Consider the following 18,295-nt stretch of genomic DNA (forward strand, 5'->3'; position numbering starts at 1 on the left):
GATGGATAAACTCTTGCAGACTTCAGAGACTGAGAAAACGTTCCAGCTTATACTTCAGATGTGCATTAAAAAACGAGGGCCTCGCCCCTTGAGATACGCCACAGTGACAGCACCGGCAGATGGTGACGGAGACAAGACTCTAGCTCACAGGACAGACAGTGGGGAAGAGAAAAGGCAAAGACCCGAGGCTTAAATTTCCTCTCAGAAACGACTATATGCACACACACCTTACAAGGAGTCTCCCATGGTCCAGAATTTGTCAGCTCAAATGTGACTCTAGTCACTCCTCCTCGAGGACAGAGGTCTGCTTGGGCAGCAGTGAGACTCCTTATGAAACTGACAGTTACTATTGAAATAAAAACATTCCTTCAGAATACACTGGCATGGAGAAAGAACTCTCCCTCAGTGACACCTGGAACAGGTGCTCACATGCACGGTTTAATTCTACAAACCTCTGTTGACCAAGATGGTATTACCTTCACTGACCTCCAGGGAAGCTCAAGGTCAGGGAAGCTCAAGAACTTGTCTGAGGTCACAAGCTGACACATGACAGGGCCTGAACTTGAACCTAGATCTCTCTGTCCTACTACACCATGCTGCCAAGTGACTGTCTTTCACAGGAATGCAGAGGTCCCCTTGAAGGCCAAGGTGCCCCAGTTCCCCCTTCCTTCTTGGCCACACCATGCCCTGCTCCCTCCCCCTTTTTTTTACTATTTTATTTACTTATTTTTAGAGAGAGGGACAAGAAACATCAATGTGTGGTTACCTCTTATGTGCCCCCTCCAGGGTCCTGGCCCACAACCCAGACATGTGCCCTGCTGCCCTGACTGGGAATCAAACCGGCAACTCTCTGGTTCGCAGGCCGATGCTGATTCCACTGAGCCACACCAGCCAGGGCCCTCCCCAGTGTTCTTCAACCACTCTTTCACATGTAGAAACGTATCTACGACCTCGCTCCCCAACAGAAGGACCCACAACTTGTTATAAAACTTTTGTTATAAAACATTTAATGTTAACCTACAATACAATGTAAACTTTTATGAAAAAAATTTAAAGTACACTGGATTTCTTCAGTCAGTTACATGGGACTGTCCCGGTGCGGTCCAAGCTGGGGCACCGCGTCCTCGGTAGGCGGACTTCCCGTTGCTGCGCTCCACGCAAGTCCAAACCACCGCTGTGAAGAACAGCTCCTCGTTCAAGCACCAGACACACTGCCCTGACTTTGCATCCTGGGGGTTACCACTCCTCCCCATTGTCATGTTCTGAAATTCTGTCCTTGGCCTTGGCACCATTAACAGCTTTCATGCTCACTACTGTTTTTTTTCTAAGAGAAAAACAGTCTCCCCTGGCCCCCTCTTACCCAAATATCACACTGGAGGCAAGCATGAAGAAAAAAGCATTTGCTGCAGGAAATTCTGCAGAAGTAGAAAACATGAGGGCCCCCATCGAGGCTGCAGAAATCCAACCAACCCCAGCTGGGACTCTTGGCTCGGTTGTTTCCCATGGTCATGCAGCTGAATCTACAACTTCAGTCTGGGGAGTACAGAGGGAAACTTACAAGTGTTTCCCCTTAGCTGATGACTTGCCATTTGGAAACAGCTGGTATCACCCAGAGGTGACTTGGAAACAAGAGCTAGTGCTCGCAGATCACTGCCTCTCAGCATCTCCCTGCTGGCAGGTGCCACCGGGGCCCCAGAGGCTCTGGGAGGAACACATGGATTGTACTGGCATTGGCAGCATGTGCATCTTCCAGGGCAGTTTGTTCCCCGCACTGGCAGCAGCTCTGGGGTGGGCAGGGAGATGTGACTGTGTCTGGGCTGTTTCACACGGACTAGGAAAGGAGCATGTGCTTCGGAAGCCTCTGGAAACCTAAAGGTGTAGGTTGTCCCAAGAGTTGTACCAACAAAAACAGAACGTTTCTAATATTCTGGTGTCTGACTTCCTTCACTGAACAAGTTAGCAAAAGGCAAGAGGCGTAAAGTGCACATTGTAGAGTAGGATGCAGGCTGATCTATTAAGGAAAACAATGTACAACTTCCCAAAGAGGTACGGGCAAGACAGCACACCCAGCGGAGTGAAGGTCCTGCCTTCCCTCCCGGGACTGGGGACTGCCTGAGAACAGCATGAGGCGGGGGGGGCGGGGGGGGGGGCTGCGGGTCTGAGTGCTGGGGAAACATTCCGCTTTGCATAGCTCTCAGCAGGGAGCCGACTGTCGCAACACCGTTCACCCTGGCACTCACTGCAGATACATGTTATGACAACAGCGAGATCCTGCTCCTGTGGCCTTGGGACAGCAAGGAATGAAGTGGAATCACAAGTTCCCAGGATAATGAAGTTTTCCAGAGCCAGTGTCCTAGAAACCCACACCAAAGCCCCTGGGAAATTCTGAGGCTCCTCAGGTGACACTGGCTCCTGCCCCTGGAATGTCACCCACCCACTGAGGCAGCCAAGAACAGTGGCCAAGTCGCTGCTGCTTAAGAGCGGGCCTCAGGTTTGAGTCGAGCAACAGAGAAAGGCTCTGGATGCTGTGAATCCATTAAGTTAAGCTTCCTCTCGACACGAACTGCTCAGCCTCGCGGCACACTAGGACCAACATCTTCAGTGGGTTTGAGTGTCACGATGAGTCTGCAGCAGTCTGGCCACAGAGCACCTTGGAACACCTGTCAGCTCACGCTGGGGTCCGTTAACACATGGCCTGCCCCATGTGCCCATCGCCAAAAACTCAACCACTGACAGGACAGCAGATTTAAAAAACCCTATTACTGCAACACAGGAAGAGGAAGAGGGTGAAGACTGCCTCCAGCAGGGGCGACACCAGAAAATGAAATCTGCCGTCTAACAGTTCACAAGCCTGAGTTCTGCCAGGGCTCCCCTCTCAAAGCCTCTAGTCTCTCTACCCTGAACACACCTCCCGCACCGCACCTCTCGCCCGCCAAGACAGGCAGGCACTCGCACAGGGGTCCGCTGGTTCCACCCCGGCCCTGCTGGTCCTCTGGGAAGGCACCAAGCTCGGCAGTTCAGGAGAACCCAGGGCTAGGCAGCGCGGCACGCACACGTCACAAGAGGAAGGAAGAGCTGCTACCCTTTGGTTCAGACCCCGTGGTAACCACCCAGCCCAGATCCCAAGGAACAGCCACAGTCGCGTGTACAGGTGAGTGTGCACGTGTGGATGCATCTGCACACAGCCTCTGCTGGGGCTGCAAACCCAGACCTCCCAATGCTCCAAGTGGGGTGCAAGGTGACAAGGAAGGGCAGAAAGAGTTGGACCAAAAAGAACACCCTCTCCGAGAACTCGAGGGGCAATGGCAAAAATAAACACACCAGCCCAGGGCGCTTTTGTCACACTCTTGCGGGCCAAGGAGCCAAGGGTGTGAAATCATGTCGTGGGTTTAAGAATTGGCTCTTTATCAAGTAAAGGAAGAAAATACACCTATGTCAGCCTCATTCCTTTGGTCATTACAAAGCAACAGAAAACAATTTAAAAGTTATTCATAAATTGTGGGAAGTTCAAGGAACACCTCTGCTCCGCGCCTTCTCTCCCCTTTCATTCCCGGAGCCAGAAGAGGCAAGTCCTTAGGAGATGCTGCAGTAGCTGGTTGATGGAGGTTTGTCACTTTTATTTTCCATAAAAGCAAGAACGAATGAGAACCAGTGGAAGGTCCCCTTCCCCATGGGGATGCCGGCGGGGCTGGTGGCAGCGCCTCCTCCCGTGGGCAGGTGTGTGGTGCAGGGGCAGGAGGGGAAGGTGGGCTGCCAGCTGGAGCGCTCGTCACTGCCCTCACGGTTTCTGATCCTTCCTTTAGAATGCAGCAGTTATTAAAAAAAATATTGTATTTAATAATAATATCTCTTGTTCCCCCCATTCTTTTAGGAGTTGAGGTGGGAGGGACAGGAATAGAAAGCGTCACTCGTCTGTGAGGTCCTGCACAAAGAGGACTTCTGTGTGGCTGAGTCCGGCCTCCTGCAGTGTGGGGGGGTTGGGCCGCTCCTCGGAAGGGATGCAGGGCAGCACCCGCCTCGGGAAGTTGGCTTCGATCTGAAACTTTTCAGGGCTTTCTTTCAAGGAGAATAAGAAGTCGTGGATTACCTGCAGAGTCACACAGAAAACGAAGGGCAGTGAGAAAAAGCCAGACGGACACACACGCAGCACCCTGCGATCGAACACCCCGCAGACACGGAGCAACCGCGGCGCACCAGAACTGGACGGACTCCAAGGCTCTGCTGCGTCTGGGAGCAGATGTGCAGGGTGGCTCTTCTGAGACTCATTTACTACGCAGCCTAACGCCAGACCCGCCCTGAACGCGTGCGCCCACTTCCCTGTTCACAACCTGTCTCGTACAAAGCTGAAAACCTCCCCTTGGAAAGAACCAGTTAGAGAGAAGTACAGAACACAGAAGTTTTCCCTTTATTCTACCCAGCTATGCGTGCTGCCCACCGCCACACATTCGGGGCGCTGTCCCACACGGCTGTGTTACGGCTCTGTGATGCAGGCTCTGTAACTGATTCAGTCACCACTCAGCCCGTTTGAGTCTCGCCAGCCACCTTTCATAGCAAAGTAATGCAGTTTAGAGCGGTGTGTCGCAGTGAGTTGCCACATCTCTCTCCTTCAGGCTGCAGCACACCCGCAGTCTTTCCTGATTTTTGACCTTGACACTTGTCTTTTCAGCCTCAGCAGCACACCTTTGGCAGGGGCGTTATGGAAGCGGCGTGCACTCCCTCAGTGCACCCTTCGCAGGGGACACAGGGGGTCACCTGAGCCTGTGACCTATGCTGACCACTTTGAGCACTGGAGGCTATTCTGTTCCCTTTGTTCTTGATGAGGGACTTGGCAGGGAGGCACCTTGAAACTATGGAGACAGCTCCTCCAACTTTTTAGTACTGCTGAGTCATGATTTCCCGTTCTATTAGGTAGGTCGTAATGTTGCACTCATTATTTTAATGTTCAGATTATTCTGGAGAAGGTCGGAAGATGCCCATTTAAGCCGACTTCTGTGGCTTTCTGACTGTCTCCACTGTTCTCAGAAGGATCACGTGCTTTCGGGCACAAGGCACTCTAGGTCCATCTGGTGTCTTCCCTGTCCCAGCCCCGGAGCCAGCCACTCCTCCAGGACCCCAGGTTTGCCCTAATGAACAATGGTACAGAAAGCCACAATCTAGGTGCTAGGTACGTTCACTGCTATTGGGGTGCTGCTGCTCCCATGCACTCTCTACACACACACCCCTATATCGGTTCTCCATGCTGGGGTGCTATACACAGCTGGCCAACGCCAGGAGTTCACCCCCGCTCCTCGCCCGGTTCTGGCTTTGACATCCCAACCTGCCCTGGGCCCCTGCACTCAGACCTCTCTGCAGTGGGCTGCCCCCACCTGTGGACGCCTCCTTTACCTGGTTGAGGCCCTCCCCATGGACCTCTCTCTGGTGGGAGTGCCCTCCTTCCCCAGCTCTGGCTCTGACAAGGCGCAGGTCAGTTCTTCACCAGGAGACGGCGACACCAGGAAAACTCACACTGCTGAAATTTAGGACACGAGACCCCTAGGGACCAGGACAGCTCTGTCTCTGTCTCTTCCTGCCACGTGAAGAACAGGCAGCTCAGACCTGCACCATGGCCCTTTGCCTGGCATCCTGTGTCTAACAAAGACCCTAGGGATATGCTGGGAAGGCAGCCAAACCTCTTTCAGACCATGTCCCAAAGGCCAGGAACGCTCCCCTTTGAGTTATCCCTCCTTTCGCAGGGAACTGATCTCTACTTCCTTTTTGCTCCACCTCTCGTAAGGTTAGTCCCCTCCGTGCGAAGGAGTCCTTCTTTCCTTCATCTTAAGCTCACCTCCTCAGAGCATCTAAGGGGCTCCAATTCCAGGAGTTAAGGAGTAAACCCTTGGTCCCCTTATCTAATTCATTCATAATTCAAACTCCATATATGTTAGTCTATCAACATTTTTCACTGTCAGTTCCTTTCTCTGACTTTTTGTAATTTCCATCAACATTCACTCTCCTTTTCTTGAGATGCACTGATTAGACTTGCACCAAGTACTCTTGGTGTGCATCCAATGGGGATTTATGATACAACATTTTGTGTTCTTTTCAATCACTGCTTGAGCATACAGCAGTCCCGTTTTCTGTGGGGGTACGTTCCAGACCCCTAGTGGGTGTGAGACTGTGGGCAGTGCCGAACCCCCTACATGTTATACATGCCGTTTTCTCCTACACATGCATACCTATGATGAAGTTTAATTTATCACTTAAGCACAGCAAGAGATTAACAGCAATGAAACAGAAAAATTGTGGCAACAGACTGCAATCAGAGTTGCACGAATGTGGTCTCGCTCTCTCTCTGACAACCGGGAATGGGGTGGGAGCACATGGCATGCATGGGCCCACTGGACAAAGGGAAGGTTCCCGTCCTGAGAATGCTACTCAAACAGCGTGTGACTTAAATCTTAAGAGTTTTTTATTTCTGAAATTTTCTATTTAATATTTCAGACCACAGCTGACCCTGAGTAACTGAAACCACAGATAAGGGGCAACTACTGGTCTCAACCTAGGTACAAAACTGGCATTTTCTGTTACCACTGACAGTGGATGGCAGGAAACAGGTGACATCACCTCAAAGAGCCCTTTCTGGTCCGTGGTGGACAGGAAAATGAGTTCCAGGCTGAGTGTAATTTGGGGCTCCTGTATATGCATCCTTTCAGAGAAAGTCAGCTGCCACTTTTCTGCCCACTCATGGGCTAAGAAATTTTTCTACAGTTTCTCCTTTGTTATCTTAGCATTTTACTACTATCAAAAGCTGGGCACCATGTGCAAACTATTTCACTGAACATTCACTCCTCCTTGAGATTACTTAGGGAACACGGAGCTCCCAGGAAGAAGACACAAAGTCTCCAAGAGTATTAAAACCCTGCCAGCGTTCCACTGCAGGCTGCTGACTCTGTGCACGCCAGACGAGCGGCCAGCGCTGCACCGCACGTCTTCTCTGCGCCCCCCCCCCGCCCTGCCCCGGGCCGCATCCCCGCTTCAGACCACGCACTGCTCAGTCTGGGGTTCATTTTTTGTTTTCAAAATAACTTTTACTGAGAACCTATTTGAAAGCCTTTAAGAATTAAGTTAGTTAACAAATTAGTTGCTTCCCCTTTGGCCACAAGCCTGTTCTGTTCCACAATTCTAACAGATTTTCCTGTGAAACTCTGGAGTCAATTTTGGTTAGGTTTTTCACATCTGTCTGTAACAAGAGTGTCCGACACACTGCAGAGAAACTGTCAGTGAACGTGGCTGCCAGCCGAAAGCCATAGGCGAGCTAGGGTTAGAGACAAAGCAGGGAACGGGTGCCACTTGGTACCAGTACATGGCAGGTACTGTGTGAGGCTCATTCACTTCATCCTAATGCACCTTTGCCCATGTACATGAATGAGAGAGAAAAGGAGGAAGCTATCTGCTTCTCACCAGGATGGCTCGTAACTGAAGTTCACTCTGCATCAGCTCTCTGAGTCTTACATTCCTCACTGGCCAGTAAGCTGCCCGAATTCCAGAACCACCTCTTACTCGTCAAGAGTAATCCCTGGAGGAGCAAGGGGTGCCTGATGTTTCTTCAGTTCCGCGTTATCAGAGGGCCAATTAGACTTCTGCTCTACAGATGGGCTGTCTGCCACTCCTGCGGAGTTTGCCCAGGCCTCTCCAGTTCCGCACGGAGACGTACCGAGTGTGGCAGGAAGCCTCACTTGACTGCCGTGGATCCTTGTGTCCAGTAACTCAATTTACTCCTGACCTTTTCCAGTGATCAGGGGAATGGCAGAACCTACTGCAGCTACAAATCTGGAAAATCAACTCTCAATATAGACAGAAACTTCTCTTCAGTTACAAATACCAAAAATAAGTTAGCATTTGAGTTATGATGAGCCAGGCACAAGACGAACATCTTACATATGAACTTAATCCCAACACCAATCCCATTAGAGTGCTCATTACACCTGTTCACAGATGGAGAAACTGAGGCTCACAGATTAGACAAACGACCAAAGAAACACACTGAGGAACTCTGGAAGAATGAGAATCTGATCCCCGTTCTGTGAGATAATTGTTAACAGGAGTGCCTGCTTTGGAATACTTCCTTACGGAACAATAAACTCTGTCTATGGATGCCAGATTTACAAGGAGGGCCCACAAAGTGGGGCTTCTCAGGGCCTCCATGGGTAGAGAAGGAGGGCGATAATGGCATGCCAATGGTGCGTGCTTTCATGCTCAGGCGCACAACCCCAGCGCGCCTGGGTCAGTGGAGACAGAGCTCTCACACACAGCAGTAGGCTCCGCTGGGAGCCTCTCACCTCCAACACACTGTCTTTGTGGGACTTCTTGGTGAGGCACCTTTTTTCCTTAGCTGAGCTCAAACATGATGAAAGGAGCCCCTAACACTCCTCGGAGTCGGCAGCTAGAACAGAAGGCACCTGCGGCAGTTCGCTGCACTCCCCCTGCTCCCTTCTCCATCCACACCCCTTCCTCCCCGGCTCCTCAGAGCAGTGGGCACACCAACCACACGCCAGCAACTCCTTAGAAGCCTCCAAGTCCACAGCCCACACTTCACACCCATGGTCGCGCCACTGCGGTGGTCCTTACTGTTAATGACTGTGAGAAGTGGAACCGCCTCTCTACTCGAGAATCATTAGGTAATTTAAAAATGATCTTGACACTGTCAGGGTCGTCAGGGGAAGGCTCAGGGGGCAGGCACTCCAACTTCCTTTCCTTTTCCTCCTGCAAATTCTGTGGAAACATAAAGCAAAGGCGAGGCTGTGGTTCTGAGAGGGAAACAGGACACAAGATTGCCCTGCAGGTCACCGTGTGGTCAAGAAAACAGTAACTAAGACACTAACAATCTTGAGAAAAACGTGTTGCCAAGAGTCAGGAACAACCAAGGTCAAAGCACTATTATTGCATCACACGTGCTACTTACCGACTGTATCTGGGTAGTAACTGTTCGGGACAAAGGGAATGGCAGGACACTGCTATAACCGAGTGGTGACACGTAACAAAGGAGACCATGAATGCAATGCCAAGTGAGCCAATACCACTACTAAGAGTGTACAGTTAGAACTCGCTGCCGTGAATCAACAGCGCTGTGAACGGTTTACTACCTATACTTACTTTTCACAGAACAGACCTGTTATGCCTTTTACTCACTGTTGTAATTTTTTAATTAAAACTTTAAAATATTTTAATGAAAATGTAGTAAATATAGCCCTGGCTGGTATGGCTCAGACATCACCCTACAAACCGAAAGGTCACCAGTTCAGTTCCAGGTTGGGGCATGCACCTGGGCTGCAGGTTCAGTCCCCAGTAGGGAGCATATGGAAGACAACCAGCTGATGTTTCTAACATCACAGTTTCTCTCCCCACCCCCCAGTCAATAAACATATCCTCAGGTGAGGTTAAAAAAAACAAAAAAGGAAAGACCCGGTCGGGAGTGGTCAGGAGTGGAGAGACAGGGGCATTACCCGCCGCCGCCTCTCCTCTGCCAGCTGCTGCTGTTTCACCTCCTCCTCCTTCCGCCGCTTCTGCTCACGCTCCTCCCGTTTCTTTCTCTCTTTCTCCTGGTCAGCCCTGAGAGAGGCCAGGTAGGCCTCGTCCTGCTGCTGCCGCAGCACCTGGGTCTGGTTCCGCTCTTCCCTGTGGACAGATCAGAGGCACAGGAAAAAAGAGTGGTCTTAGCAAGCTCTGGGTTTTCTTATGTTAGGATTTTGGGGGTAAAGAGGTTGACGATCTTGGCAGAAGACCAGCTCATACTACCTCAGAGGACTCCAAAGTAGAGTGTGGCAGGATCGGAACCAGTCATCTCTTTCCCCAGTTTAATGTGACAGAAAAGTAAATAGCAAGATTTTCCTTTCTCTTCTAACTTCATTCTTAAAATTAAACTTTTCCCCCCAAATTCCAACTCTAACAAAAGTAACAGTATTATTGTTATAACATGATCATTGGATCATTATTTTACAGAAAAATAACCCTTTGGGCTACTACATTTTTGTATATGTTGCTTTCATAAAACCAAAAAAACCACACATACACACACACACACAAATCTTAGAAGATTTGAAAAATGTAGAAACATCTTATTCAGAGTTCTACCAAAGAGAAAACACTGTAACATTTTGTTGTATTTCCTATTTTCTTTCAAAAAAAAAAAAAAAAAAGAAATTGTGTATGGCCCTGGCTGGCTCAGTGGATTGGGTGTTCTCCTATAAGCTGAAAAGTCACCGGTTCGACTCCCAGTCAGGGCACATGCCTGGGTTGTGCACCAGGCCCTCTGTTGGAGGCGTGCAAGAGGCAACCAACAGATGATGTTTCTCTCACATATCAATGCTTCTCTCTCCTCCTTTCTCCCTCCCCTCCCCTCTCTAAAATAAAATCTTTTAAAAAATTGCATATGTACATAGGAGTGTGTGTGCTTATATAATTAATATTATTTTTAAAGAGCTTGCATTTGTAAAAGTTTTATTTATTTAGCCCTGGCTGGTGTGGCTCAGTGGATTAAGTGCTGGCCTGCGAACCAAAGGGTCACTGGTTTGATTCCCAGTCAGGGCACATGCCTGGGTTGTGGGCCAGGCCCCCAGTAGGAGGCGTGCAAGAGGCAACCACACACTGATGCTTCTCTCTCTCTCTTATACCCTTCCCCCCTCTCTAAAAACAAATGAATAAAACCTTTTTAAAAATCCTTAAAAATTTTCTATTTATTTTTAGATGGGGGGAAAAGAAAAGAGGGGGAGAGACATATTGATGTGCGAGAAACACTGGTCGGTTGCCTCTCGCACGCCCCCAGCTGGGGACCTGGCCTGCAACCCAGGCATGTGCCCTGACTGGGAACCAAACCGGCAACCTCTAGGTCTACAGGTTGGCACTCAATTCACTGAGCCACACCAACCAGGGCTGTTTAACTTTTGTATTATCTTTTTTTAATCCATACCCAAGGATATATTTATTGATTTGAGAGAGAGAGAGAGAGAGAGAGAGAGAGAGAGAGAGAGAGAGACATCGATGTAAGAGAGAAACATCAATCAGTTGCCTCCTGCAGGCATCTTGTCTAGGGATTGAACTTGCAACCTAGGCATGTGCCCTGACTGGGAATTGAACCCCCAACCTTTCAGTTTACCAGACAGTGTTCCAATCAACTGAGCCACATGGCCAGGGCATGTCTATATAATTAAAAGAAAAGATAACAGAATGCTAAAAGTGGTGGTAGGATTATGGGTAATTTTAAATTTCTTCTTTATGCTTTTCCGTGTTTTCCAAATTTTCCACCATTAATGTATATTACTTACATAATGGGGAGAAGAGTTACAATCACTCTTCAATGTTTACATTTCAGCTCTCTTTATCAAGGTTCTTCTCTTCTAAATGACTCTATACACACACATACACATTCATTCTTAAGCACAGAACCCTCTCTGTATTTTGATTCATATTGCTAAGAATGAGGAGCTGATGGAGTTATTTATGTCAAAGCACATAAATATTTTAACACTAATTGGACAAAGGCTTTTAAAGTTGCCCAAGATAGAAAAGCCATGGCTGTGGAGCCCAAGGTCAGCTGGTCTCTCAGTGCCTGAGAGGACACCCCGTACCTTTCCAGGCGCTCAGACACCAGGTAAGTCTGGTTTGCATCCATGATAAACGTCAGCTGGTTAATGAGGTCATCGGGCTGGATGAGGCCTTCCAGCCGCCCCACCACAGTCATCCTCCGGTCCTTCAGCATAATCATGGCCAGGAACGGGTAGGTGTTCTCCCGTAAAGCCTGCGAAACTGTCAGAAAAAGACCCAACCACTCAAGGACAAGACTTTCAGAAAAAAACAGATCAACTCTTTGACTTTCCACAAAAAGCCAGCAAGAACTGCTTTAATCCCAGCTGGAAAAAGAGGGAGGTGTCATTTATTCTCCGCCTCTTTTTCCTGATTAGTTTCTTAATCTCTTGTTACTGTTGTTGCCCTTATATATTTGTGTTCATACTCCCAGGTAATTACATTAGAACAGGAGAGGCTTCTCAGGTAGGGGTGTGGTTGTCACGACAGTGCTCAGGAAGGCTGTGGAGTTCAAGGACAATGTCTATTTGACAGGTAGGAAAGGTCCTGCAAGGTTCTGGCCACTGATCAGCGCAACTCTTCCCTGTGGAAGGCCGGGCCGACAGGCCGCAAGGCTGTGAGTCTTAGCCTTGTGCCACTGGTGCCAACCTCTGGTGCCACCTCCTCCTGTCTTCTCCTGCTCTCGTCCAATCCCTTCCTTTCACCAGGTCTTTTAGCCCACAAAAAAGAGCTAGCTTTTCTGTTTCAAAGGCATTTAGAAAGTAGGTCTTCTCCCTGGCTGGTGTGGCTCAGTGGACTGAGTGCCAGCTTGTCATCGGTTCGATTCCCAGTCAGGGCTCACGTGTGGATTGCAGGCCAGGTCCCCAGTAGAGGGCACACAAGGGGCAACCACACACTGATGTTTCCCTCTCTTTCTCCCTCTCTTCCCCTCTTTAAAAACAAATAAAATCTTTTAAAAAAGTAGGCCTTCTAAAAAACTACGACTTTACCACAACAAAGTTTTACCTATGATTTTCCTGAAGTTTGAAAGAAGAGACTTTATAGATTTCTGTAAAAAATATCCTTAGTCTCCGTCTACCTTCCTCCTAACACCCCAAAGCCATATTGGAATAGCAGGCGCAGCACTGTGGGAACTAACTCACCGACAGGCAGAACCCCAGTGGCAGCTCTGGCTCTCAGGGTCCAGCACAGTGACTGGTGTGCTGGTACGTGCTCAAAAGCTGCTGAACAGAAGTAGCTGCAAAGTAATTACGTTTTTCTTCATAGGAAACCTTTGTATCTCACACTGACTTCTAATACCACGTACTTCTGGTTAAAGAGTTATTGCCAGCAAAGAGCTGAACTTTCTGAATCTCTATCAAGATCTCAAACAGCTAAGTCGTTGTGCAAGAAGCTCCATTAAAATTACTGATAATGAGAATAAATCCTCAGTAAGAAGCCCATTAAGGTGAAAAGCAAGCTGCTGCCAGGATGGTGTTTTCTGAGAACAAAACAGGCCCTGGCAGTGGTTAACTGTAAGGAGTGAGCTAGGCTGGGGGCTGTGTGAACAAAGCGAAGGGATCACAAGGTCCACGTTGGCAGCTGTAAAGCACTCTCGGGATATAGAGCACAGCACAGGGAATACAGTCAATTTTAATACTGTGTATGGTGCCAGGTGGAACCAGAGTTACTGGGGACCACAAGTCATGTGCATGTCTAACCACTGTGCTGTGTACCTAAAACTAATATTAAATGTCAACTGTAATTGAAAAAACATTTTTTAACTAAAAATAAGTAAATAAATAGATAGATAGAGAGGGAGAGAGAGAGAATGGGCCAGAGTCTGAAGAACCTGAGCGACTCCAAAACTTGCAAAGCGGGCAATCCAGGACCAGGCCTAAACTCTCTGAGCCTGTTTCCCACGCCACCGAGTGGAGGCAGGACCACTGGGTGGCTCAGGACTACACGACAATGCATAGATGGCAGCTAACACTGCGTCTGCCACGGACCCATCATGCGGTAACTGGCAAGTCTTTCCAGATTATTCCAAAGACACCCCAATCACCACAATGAGGAAGAACAGCTGCCACTTACCCCTGTATCCCTCGGGCTTGTTCGTGGAGCACGCCCAGAAGAGCATCCTGGTGTTGATGAGGGATATCACTTCCGGGGCACAGAGGGTGTTGCTGTGGGAGGGGTGGAGAGGACGTGAGGAGGGCTTGCTGACCCAGAACCCCCGGCCGGCAAGGGCAGGACAGAGACTGAGCGAGGCGGCCCACTCACCGACAGAAGCCGTCGGAGTCCTGGTGGTCGTCCCCGTGGAGGTAAACCAAGAGAAAGCGGAGCTCCCGCTTGGCGTCGTTAAGTGCCTGCGGGACACACGAGACCACTAACTGTGACAACTGGGCCCTGAGCGTTTAACTAGGTTAAGGGTCCTAACGGGCACATTTAGGAACAAAGGAGAAATGAGGAAACAGTGAGCCAGACATGACTCGGATCCCACCTGCATACCCATGGGGCTCACCTCCCTGTCAACGCCCAGAGTAACACGCTTTAACGAAAACAGTTTAGTGTTGTTAGGGTTTAAATCGCGCAGGCAGCTGAGAGCAGACAGGCTGACAAATAAAGGTCCCCGACAGACCACAGAAGTCAGCTGTTCCCAGTGTAAAGGAAGATGGAAATGGGAGCAACTGACCGTGAGCAAAAGGAGGGACGAGTTTTGCTACTTTACAGCTTTGACAGCCTGGTAAAGGAAAAGAAGTGCTGCAAAGATGACCCCAGGCCACACAGCAAGTAGGACGAAGGGACCGTGGGACCCAAAGGTGTTCTAAAGAGTGTGGGGTTTGGAAGATCTCCAAAGTCAAGGCTGTAGTGCCCAAGATCCCTGTGTGTGCGTTTGTGTAATCCTGAGCCCAACTCCACTCAATTAAGACTTCCTGAATGACCAATGGTGGTCTACCCTCAGCATCACAGCAAGAGTGCACGAGAGGTGCCCATCCCATTCAGCTTCCCTGACCCTGAGCACAGTGCCCGGCACAGAGAAGGTGCTTCATGCTTGTTGAGTGGGGTGGGAGCAGCCCGTCCGGGAGAGTGCTCGTGAAAAAAGCAGATGGGAGAGAATCAAAGCAGGAAGCGAGAGTGAGCGCTTTTCTCTTTCTCTCGACAGAGTCAGGAACCCTGGTGGCTGCAGAATACAACCACCCTCTGGCCTGTGCCCTCAGCGTTATTCCTGCGTTTTCTCCAACAAATGAGGTGTGCTCAACACCCAGAGAACCCTTCGCTTTCACCCTGAGACAACAGGTGAAAGGATGGGTGGCTCGGGCTAGTGAAACGCGCTGCCCTGGGTCTACGGCCCGTAATGCCCTCAGTCAGCTGTGAGGGTCAAAGGAGACTGCAGGCTCTGCCTTCAAGGGTCTTCCTGCCTGGTGCAGGAGAGAAGACACTGACACAAACGACTGATGCAGAGAGAAGAATGGGACATTACTGCAAAAGTCAAATCAACACTATGAGAGCAAAAAAGGGAAGACTGCTGTTGTGAATTGCAAGGCAGGCCAGGGTGGGGCACAATTAGGAAAGGGGGAAAGGAGGGAGCAATGTGAGCTGGCTGAAGAACGGGCAAGACTCCAATGAGCAGAAGAGGGAGGGCAGCACTGCAGGGGAGGGTGCGGCCAAAGCGAAGGCAGAAGGGAAAGGAAAGATGTGTTCAGGAAACGACTTGGCGGACACACCAGGCCCCGGGGAAACGAGGGATGCAGGACAGATCTCAGAAGGAGGGCGTTACACCAAGGCAGGCGCTGCTGAAGGACCTGGCCCCTCTGCAGGCAGGGAAGAGACTCTTAGGGTTTCTCGGGCAAGAATGGTGCGATCAGGGTGGAGCCACCCTCTCCGTGTGGACAGAGTCATGTCAACAAAAGGCATCTCCGTCGTTTTCGGCACTGACCTGGCTGTACGTTCCCTGGTAGAAGACAGGGTGTGCCCTCCCATATTTCTCTTCAAAAGAGTGCATAAATGAAACAATGTCCCCAACGGGGTCAGTGACCCGGCTGCGAGGGTCAGGCCGTATAAAACGAAGAGCAAACCTGGGGAGGAAGGAATAAATGTCACGTGAATCGGCTTACTGTAGTGCACACGGAGCGGGCCCGTCTGCAGAGATTCCCGTCCCGGCATGGCGGCAAGGGGAGGTGGACGGTCTGGGGGCGGACCATCACACCTGCGAGGACAGCCCGGCTCGAGAGCTGCCCAGCGGCAAGTGTTGCTCCATCTCCTATTCAAGAAGAATGCGAACTACGAGGGTTATCAGTTTCAACACTGGCCTACAGCAGTCCTGAGCACTTTCTGCAGAAACACTCAGGGCCAGCAGACTTGGGAAGGTCCGACACGGTATCCAAAAAGATCCCAGGCCGAGTCGTGTCTCTAGAATGGCACTGTCTAATATGGGAGACATGGGGCTACGTGAATTTAAATTAATTAAATACAGCACAATGAAGAAGTCAGTCACTGCAAGTCACATTAAGTGCCCAGCAGCCACTCGTGGTTTGTGACTGCCACACTGGGGGGTGCAATGACAGAACGTTTCCTCCATTGAGAAAGTCCTGCTGGACAGTGCTGGTCAGGACAGAGCTGTCTCTTTTGGTTTTCCTACTTGGCTCTCCCCCTCCATTCTCCTGGAATTTTGAATTTTTAGGGCACACACCCAAGCTATTCCAATTATGGACAGGAACTTGAGACTGCACTTGCAACCACGACTTGCTCTTCAAAAAGGCAAGTACATTCTGCTCGGGGCACCATGGCTGGTGGCATGGGGGAGGAAACCACACAGCTGATCTAGAGCACCGGCAGGCCTGGGGCCTGGCGGCTGCTATGACATTAATTAAGGACAGCGCTACTCATCTGTTTCTGAAGAGCATCTTGTCCTGTCTGACCTGCACCATCCACCTAGCCTTCGGACTTCCAGGGAAGGCAACAGGGCAGAGGCCTGTACGTCACAGTGCTGTGTGACACTGAACACGTGCCTGGAAGGCAGCTGCACTGAAATTAGTAACACATGCCATGCATACTTTTCCCCAAGGAGAACAAACAACACTCATACACTTGAGGTGACTGAACTGCGACACGGGCCTTACCAAATCTCGAGCCAATACCGACTCCTGCACCCTCCAGTTCCCTGGGTGCACTCAACTTCACCTGGAATTTCTCTTGACTAACCAAATCAAACTGATTGGCACAAACATTCCAGACAAAAGCCAATGCAAGAAGCAGTATAAGGTCAAATAAATGGTGAGGAAAGGAGACTAAACTTTGGGTGGTGAGCACACAATGCAATACACAGATAATGTATCACAGAATGGTACACTTGAAACTTACATAGTCTAGTTAACCAATGTCACCCCAATAACTCTAATTAAAAAAAGAAGCTGTGTGTTCCCTGGCTGGTGTAGCTCAGTGGATTGAGCGTAGGCTGAGAACCAAAGGGTCGCTGGTTCGATTCCCAGTCAGGGCACATGCCTGGGTTGCAGGCCAGGTCCCCAGTGGGAGCCACACGAGGGGCAACCACACACTGATATTTCTCTCCCTCTCTTCCCTTCTCTCTAAAAATAAAATAAAATAAATTTTAAAAAAGTTGTGTATGTGGGTAGAAACCCTTTAGAAGATAAATGGTTGATACCTTCTCTGAAATTAGGTATTTTAAAGATTATCTTACCAGCCTTTAAGTTTCATTTTGAATGGTTAAGGCTCTAACTTTTTTGCTTTTTTGTTTCTCATTACAATGTATTCCCTGGCCTACATAATTCAGGACAATCAGCTTAATAAAAAAAAAAAAAAAAAAAAGATGTCAGCTCAGTCTTCATGACAATTTTAAAGGTTTTAATGTGTCCGTTCTTAAATAAAACAGGGAGGGAGAGAGGACCAATGGTTAACTGCAGACATGTAAGGACTTGGCTGAAGTAAGAAGCCGTTAAGCGAGCAGCTCCTGCGACACCCAGTGGCCAACGCACAGGGGGCCATCTGATCCCTGTGCTTCTGCAGCTGCTGGGCCCTCACCTCAGGCCTCTGCTCCCTATAGCAAGGCAAAGACCCTCCCACACCTGAGGGGCACAGGCTGCCCTGTGGGAAAGGCCCAGACCACAGATTTTAGCTCTGTCTTTTGGCCTGGATGCCCAGAAACATTTTAGGTGCCCCGAAAAGGGATCATCTATTACAGCTCTAGACCAGACACCCCAAGCCTGATGTGTCAGCAATCTGGAACCCCTGGATAATCTGACCCCTCTGTAGCTCCCAGTGCTGAGCTTTCTACACGGTACATGAAGGAAGTGGGAAGAAAGGTGAAGGTGTGAAGCAAGGATACACATAAGGAAAGGCTCCAGCATCAGCAGCCTATGGGTCACCTGGACAGAGGGAACCGTACAGGAATGTCTAGATAGGTGAAGTCTGTGAAAAAATCTGGGGAAAAGTGAATAATCTCAGAGCAGGAGACTCTGTTGGGATTATCAGTAGTAAGATGGAGTTAAAGACCGTTTGGGGTTGAAGTTACCAGGAAAGGGAAGCTCGCAGGCAATGGTGGTTAGAAAGCAAAGGGCATGAGGATTCACTAGGGGATGCTGAGGTGACAAGCATGGTGGGGGGATAAGAAAATGTAGGTAAACTGACTCTTGAAAATGACACGCAAGATTACTTTAAAACAATCTAATTTCACTACATTTGTGGTTTTGTGTGAATAACTGAAAACATGTCCATGCTATATAAAAAGGCTGGTGAG

At 49.5% G+C, this 18,295-nt stretch overlaps 1 protein-coding gene across 1 annotated transcript in view; it reads right to left on the reverse strand.

Moving 5' to 3' along the window:
* Positions 1 to 990: 990 nt before the first annotated feature.
* FAF2 (Fas associated factor family member 2) overlaps positions 991 to 18,295 on the reverse strand; it is a 52,529-nt gene continuing 35,224 nt past the window's right edge. The window contains exons 5-11 of the mRNA XM_045822767.1: positions 15,479 to 15,617; positions 13,822 to 13,907; positions 13,633 to 13,724; positions 11,604 to 11,781; positions 9,483 to 9,654; positions 8,608 to 8,751; positions 991 to 4,087 (exon numbers count right to left, since the gene is read on the reverse strand). Of these exons, the coding sequence (XP_045678723.1) occupies positions 3,905 to 4,087; positions 8,608 to 8,751; positions 9,483 to 9,654; positions 11,604 to 11,781; positions 13,633 to 13,724; positions 13,822 to 13,907; positions 15,479 to 15,617 (994 nt within the window). The 3' untranslated portion in view covers positions 991 to 3,904. The remainder of the gene's footprint in view (positions 4,088 to 8,607; positions 8,752 to 9,482; positions 9,655 to 11,603; positions 11,782 to 13,632; positions 13,725 to 13,821; positions 13,908 to 15,478; positions 15,618 to 18,295) is intronic.

Source organism: Phyllostomus hastatus, unplaced genomic scaffold (genome assembly GCF_019186645.2).
Source record: "Phyllostomus hastatus isolate PE091 unplaced genomic scaffold, TTU_PhHast_1.1 phas_contig_150, whole genome shotgun sequence".
In the NCBI taxonomy this organism is placed as follows: Eukaryota; Metazoa; Chordata; class Mammalia; order Chiroptera; family Phyllostomidae; genus Phyllostomus; species Phyllostomus hastatus.